The following is a 6,000-nucleotide window of genomic DNA, read 5'->3' as shown; positions in this document are numbered from 1 at the left end:
GTAAGTGTGCTCACACTCCACCCACTTATCTTGTGTTACAGAGGCTGAGTAATCAAAATTGCGACACGTGAGTCCAATAAAACATTATTCTCCCGATATGAACTCCAGGCTTGTTAGCAGAAAATGTACACAACATAATACATATTAATAAAAGTGTATTTAGAAAAAAAGGCATTTAGGACTGTTTTTGACAGATGGAATTCCCACCCTTAAACCACAGCACAAAAGGGGTGTGCTGTTATAGGAATATAATCAATCAACAATGCATATCCTGAAACGTTTGATTTGTCTTTTACACCAGCCATTTGCTAACAATTATTCTTTTTTTTATTTTAGGTTACTTATGGTTACATTCTGGAACATCTCCAGTCACTGGTTCACTGCTCTTGCTATCCATCCACTAATCTCCGAGCTAAATTTACAATATATTTGCTTGCTAATACACCAGTTATGCTTCCTGACCTGTGCCTGAAGTATGCCAGACTCCACAGAGCAGTGATGAAAGCTCTTACAGAATGCCCAAGCAGGTCTAAACACTCTCCTTGAGTACACACATTACTCTACACTTGACTTGGCGCTCAGCTCTCAGCTGGCACACGGCCCAGCACAAAGGAATGTTTGAGCGAAAAGAGAGAGACAGGTAAGAGAGAGACCAGAGCGGAGACCAGGCGACTTCCTGTCAGTAAACAGGACATGGCACCTGAGGGAGCACTGTTCTTCGCACGTATACACGAGAGTCGTGGTGTACAGCTCTCGAAAAGGTTCACTGAGGTAACATTTCCTCTCCATCAACCTTTAAAAATCTTATCAAGGTGACTCAGACTCGCCTGCAAACCTGCGAACTTATAAAAAACCTTGTACAAAATGGAATTCTCTCATTACTCAGACTCTATTATCTCTCCGTTTCATTAGGTGCAGCAGAAAAAGACCTTGTGGGATTATTGAAGCGCATGCAGATAATATTCCTATTTTATCGAAGAAATATTGCCAAGAAAAGAAATATGATATTGTGACATGCTGAAAAAAAAAAATAGCTCATGTTTTTGCTAACTCTAGGTTGCATTACTGTATTTCCTTACTGTCTGGATGACACATTAAATGCATAAACAAGCACCAAGTGAGTGCTTCTTTTTTGAGTAAAGAAAGGACGTCCTGAATAAATGTGTGAATAATGGCCTTGTTTAAGGTCCCCAGGGGTGGCAGCTTGGTGTGCTTGGGATATTGTGTTTGGGAACTTATGTCCTTCAGATCCAAAATCCAATGCCTTAACCACTAAGCTACCACCTCCCCCCCTCATCACTTCCTGATGCAGTTTAATTACCACTCTCTGGCCTGAGCAGAGAGCATCCTGGGATACGGTTTAACTCGAGACAGAAGGGAAAACCCTTGCGGTTTTTGTGTTACATTAGACCTGGTATGTTTAATTACCTCCACACTAATTACACTACAGGATCCAGTTGCCTGCGTTTTGAGATTTGCGTCTCTGTACAGAAAGTCGCTTTTCCACCTGAGTCATCTTGCATTGAAAGCACTTTTTTTGTGTCGTGTTCACGGCCGTTTAATCGCTTTTTAAATGTGTTTAGAAAAAAAACGAAAATTTTTCAGTGGACCAACATGTCTGCTAACTAAACAGTCAACAGATGAAGTCAATTCTATCTCTTGTTTACTCAGCTCATGTTCGTATCTAAGATCTACTCCCATCCTTTGTGCGGCGAAAATACACACATCGTTCGTGTTCGAACTTGATAAGCGAAGGAAAATCTTCTCTCCACAGGAGAAAAATGATCTCACCTGTCGTAGCCTGTATCACTGCTGGTTATGTCACTTGGAATCAAATACACAATAAAGCAGAATTTGTGTATTCGTGACTCCAGGGACGGGATGTGAGAAGGGTTTTTTTGATGATGTATCTGGTTTGATCTTTAGTACAGAATGCAGTAGTAGTGAAGATTATTTTATAAGTTGCTAAATCAGCCATAAGGCCACCGGCATTGTGGGCAATCTCAGACACACACACACACACACACACACACACACACACACACACACACACACACACACACACACCTCTCACACATGCTGTTATCATTTGCACTGCGACACATTTACTGTACTGCATTATCACTATGTTTACCGTCTCGCTGTTGTGTTGTTTTTGCACGAAATGTTGCACTTTATGGAGCTGCCTAGTAGTTTTGTGTTATATTGTGTTAATGTATTTTGTAATATGTAGCACCCTAGTCCTGGAGGGAAGTCATTTTCTTTTAGTGTGTACTGCACTGGACAGTTTATGGTTGGAATGACAATAAAAACCGACTTGACATATTACTACTGTATAATATTTTAATACAATATTCTGTACTTTATCCGAATGTATGTGAAAAATATTCTCCTTTGAAAATTTATTTCCACTCATTAAAATGTTCTTTTGATTTTTCATATACTCCATGAAAGAATTAATTTATTATGACATTTTTAACATTTTGAAAAAAAAATTTCCACTACATTTTTTTTTATCAATGAATAAATTGTTAGTAAATTAGTATTACAATTTACACTGTATTAGTGAATTGTATTACGATTTTTCCCTAATTATCTATCTATCTATCTATCTATCTATCTATCTATCTATCTATCTATCTATCTATCTATCTATCTATCTATCTATCTATCTATCTATCTATCTATCTATCTATTTATTTATTTATTTAATCCAGCCATGATCTTTTCTAGGTTATAATAATACTATACTTTTTTACTGTAAAATGTCAGAAACCAAAATTTCCTCTAAATTAATTTTTTTTTCTAAAATATTGCAATACTAATTTAAATAACAAGCGAACACTTAAAACTGTAATAGGAAGCAATATTTGGACTCGCTACCTTCATTTGACCATATATTGAGTGTTTAAGTAGTAGCATTGCAACTAAAAAATGTAAAAAAACCTGAGAAAACCGAGGAAGTTGAAAAGTTTTAAATTACCGTATTTTCCGGACTTTAAGTCGCTACTTTTTTTCCCACGCTTTGAACCCCGCGGCTTAAACAACGAAGCGGCTAATTTATGGATTTTTCCAGGGTTTTTTTTCCGGTTTCACAAACTTCAAGACAGGAAATTGAGCCCCATAACATTAGACCAATAAAATTTTTGAACGGGTTCAGGTGAACCAATGAAACTCTGTATATTAAATCAGATGCGCTTCCACTGAATTGGGCCGCACCACATCATAAATACGGATGAGGTTCCTCTGATGTTTGACCTGCCACTCACTCGGACTGTCTACAGGAAATGCGAATCATTCGTCACGCTGAAAACAACCGGGCATGAAAAAACACACTTCACCGGTGTTCTGAGCTGCACGGCATCGGGAGAAAAGCTTCACCGATGGTGATTTTTAAACGCATGACGATGCCAAAAGAAAAACTCCTGAAAGAAAATGTTTGAAAGGAAGGAGGAAGACAGTGAACGATGACTTTCTTGGTAGGCTACTGTTTAGATACAAGCCGTGTTACAGACACTGTTTTTCGTTAAAGCCTGTGGAAAGTTAATGAGTTTCAATGTAGGAACCTGCGGCTTATACACAGGTGCGGCTTATTTATGTTCTTTGTCAAATTCAGTGGGTGTGGCTTATATTTTGGGTGCGCTTAATAGTCCGGAAATTACGGTATATAATTGTATTCTATTATTAACATTGTATTGCTTTAAACATCCTCATGTGTAAATCCAATGTAAAAGCTATTCAGTAACCGTTATCACTCAGAAGCAGAGTAAATCTGAATCCGCTGACATGTGAATCTTGTAACACTTTATGACTTATACAGGAGAATTAAAAATTATCATTTTAGGATTTTCAGCAATTTTACATGTTTTTGTGTTTTCTAAAATAAAGCCATCGTTTTTCCATTCACCCAATCAGACCAGTGTGTTTCAGATTGGTGTAAATGCAAGAAATCCTTCGATGACATTGGTGCATTTTTAACGTAACGCTCGCACACACACACTTACCCTGCGTGTCACGGTGGGGTCACGCTGAGCTTTGGAGATCAGATGCCCCAGCAGTGTGTTGGTGCGTAAAAAGCGCAGGCGGATGTGTGTAGCCGTTGTGAATTCCTGCAGGGCCGGAGAGTAGGTGAAGTTTTTCGATCCCGGGCGGCCGTTCACGAGAGACACGAAAATCTGAAAGCACCGATGATATCAGTACGTATGGATTAGATCAAAGGTGCTGATAAAAATACAAAAAATCAACAACAAGGTGGTTAATGTCATGTCATGTCATGTCATTTTCTCCCGTTTATCCGTAATTCGGGTCGCGGGGGCAGCAGTCTAAGCAGACCCCCGCCTTCGACTGCTGCCCAATCCTCGCAGCACCGTCCCTTACGGTCCCTCTTGCAGGTGGTGAGCCCACGGGAAGGTGGTTAATGTTACTACCTTAAAACTGATTACATTCAAACCTCTTAGATCTTCATTATCTTTATTCATTAACAAACATCATATTTTCAACATTATTTGTTACATTTATTGCCTTCCAAACCTGCAATTTTCAGCGTATATGGAAATTTGACTTTTACAGACGTATACTATCACACCCGTCATTCTGGTAATGTTTTGTTATCTTATTGTGTTCACCAGGTTTTTGTTAGTTCTGTTCTAATTTTCAACCATATGTTATACAATCAAGTGTTTTATTTTTGTTGTTGTTTTGTTTTTTTCAATATTCTGACCTGATTTTTTTTGCTGCCTGATTCCAAATTACTTCTGTTTCATGCATGTGTTTTCCCCTCCCAGTTTGGATTCTGACCATCTTGACAATTTGACTTTTAATTCCTTATTGATACTAAATACAAAATCACACCCAACATTCTGCTATTGTTTTGTTATCCTACTGTGTTCACCTGTTTCCTGTTCGTTCTGCTGTTTCTGTGTTTATGTAACCATTTGCGTTTACATTTACAGTATTTATCAGATGCTCTCAACCAGAGCGATGTACAAAAGTGTTATGAAGCCTCTATCAATGACAATCTCATCCATCTAGATTCGGATTCGGACATCTAGGAGAAGTTTATTCCACCACCTCAGTGCCAAAACAAAAAATCTTGATGTAGACAAACCTCTTACCCTGAGGGATGATGGGACCGTGATACATAATACATATGTGTATCATGCGTATTCTATTTAAGTTTAAGCTTCATTTTCTTTCTATTTATTTTACCTTTAACTGATTTATTTTTTCTTTGATCTTTCTGATTACAGATTACTCTTCTTTCATGCAAACGTTTTCACGTCTCGATTTGGATTATTTGGAATTTTTTGGAACGACTTGGAATTCTTCTTCTACTGTTTTCTTATCCTATTGTGTTCACCTGTTTTGTGTTAGCTCTGCTGGTTTTTGTGCAGTTACTCTACTTTTATCAGATCATTTCTTTCCATTTTCTAATTTTGACCTTGAACTGGTTGATGCATGTGTTTTACCTCCTGATTTGAGTTCTAACTGTTGTTTTTAGTGTTATTTTTTGTTAGTATGTACACCACCACCGTGACCATTCTGGTACCTTTTTGTTATCCTATTGTGTTCACCTGTATTTTGGTACCTCTGCTGTTTCTGTGTTATTGTTTTTTTTTAAACAGATGTTATATTTATATCATGTATATGTATCATGTATATGCTTTATATCTTTAAGTCTCAGCTTTTGCCTTTCTGAGTCATGTTTAATGATTAACAACTACATGTGTCGGATTCATGTGTTATGACCATCAAAGGTATTGCGATCTTATTACTTTCAGAAATCACACACTTTGATCACAGGTATTGAAAAAAAAATCAATAAAAAAAATAAAAACTATAATAAAAACTCACCTCGCCATTTTCTAATGGAACAAGCCGCGAGTACTCTGTTGTACAAATCTGCTCATCGTCCCAAACAGTCTTGACATTAGGTTCCTTACCAAACCTTTCAATGCAATCTTTCTTTAAATCTAAAGCAAATCAAAAGACCCAACATTA

General features: G+C 37.4%; 1 protein-coding gene across 4 annotated transcripts in view; it reads right to left on the bottom strand.

The window, feature by feature from the left end:
- LOC310726750 (laminin subunit alpha-3) overlaps positions 1 to 6,000 on the bottom strand; it is a 132,362-nt gene that overhangs the window by 104,918 nt on the left and 21,444 nt on the right. For all 4 annotated transcript variants that reach the window (XM_083542555.1, XM_083542556.1, XM_083542557.1 and 1 more), the window contains exons 4-5: positions 5,854 to 5,972; positions 4,005 to 4,175 (exon numbers count right to left, since the gene is read on the bottom strand). In XM_083542555.1, the coding sequence (XP_083398681.1) occupies positions 4,005 to 4,175; positions 5,854 to 5,972 (290 nt within the window). The remainder of the gene's footprint in view (positions 1 to 4,004; positions 4,176 to 5,853; positions 5,973 to 6,000) is intronic.

This window comes from Silurus aristotelis (assembly GCF_946808225.1).
Source record: "Silurus aristotelis genome assembly, chromosome: 5".
NCBI classification, from domain to species: Eukaryota; Metazoa; Chordata; class Actinopteri; order Siluriformes; family Siluridae; genus Silurus; species Silurus aristotelis.
The sequence above is the reverse complement of the archived record's forward strand: the minus strand, read 5'-3'. Positions and strand labels throughout refer to the sequence as shown.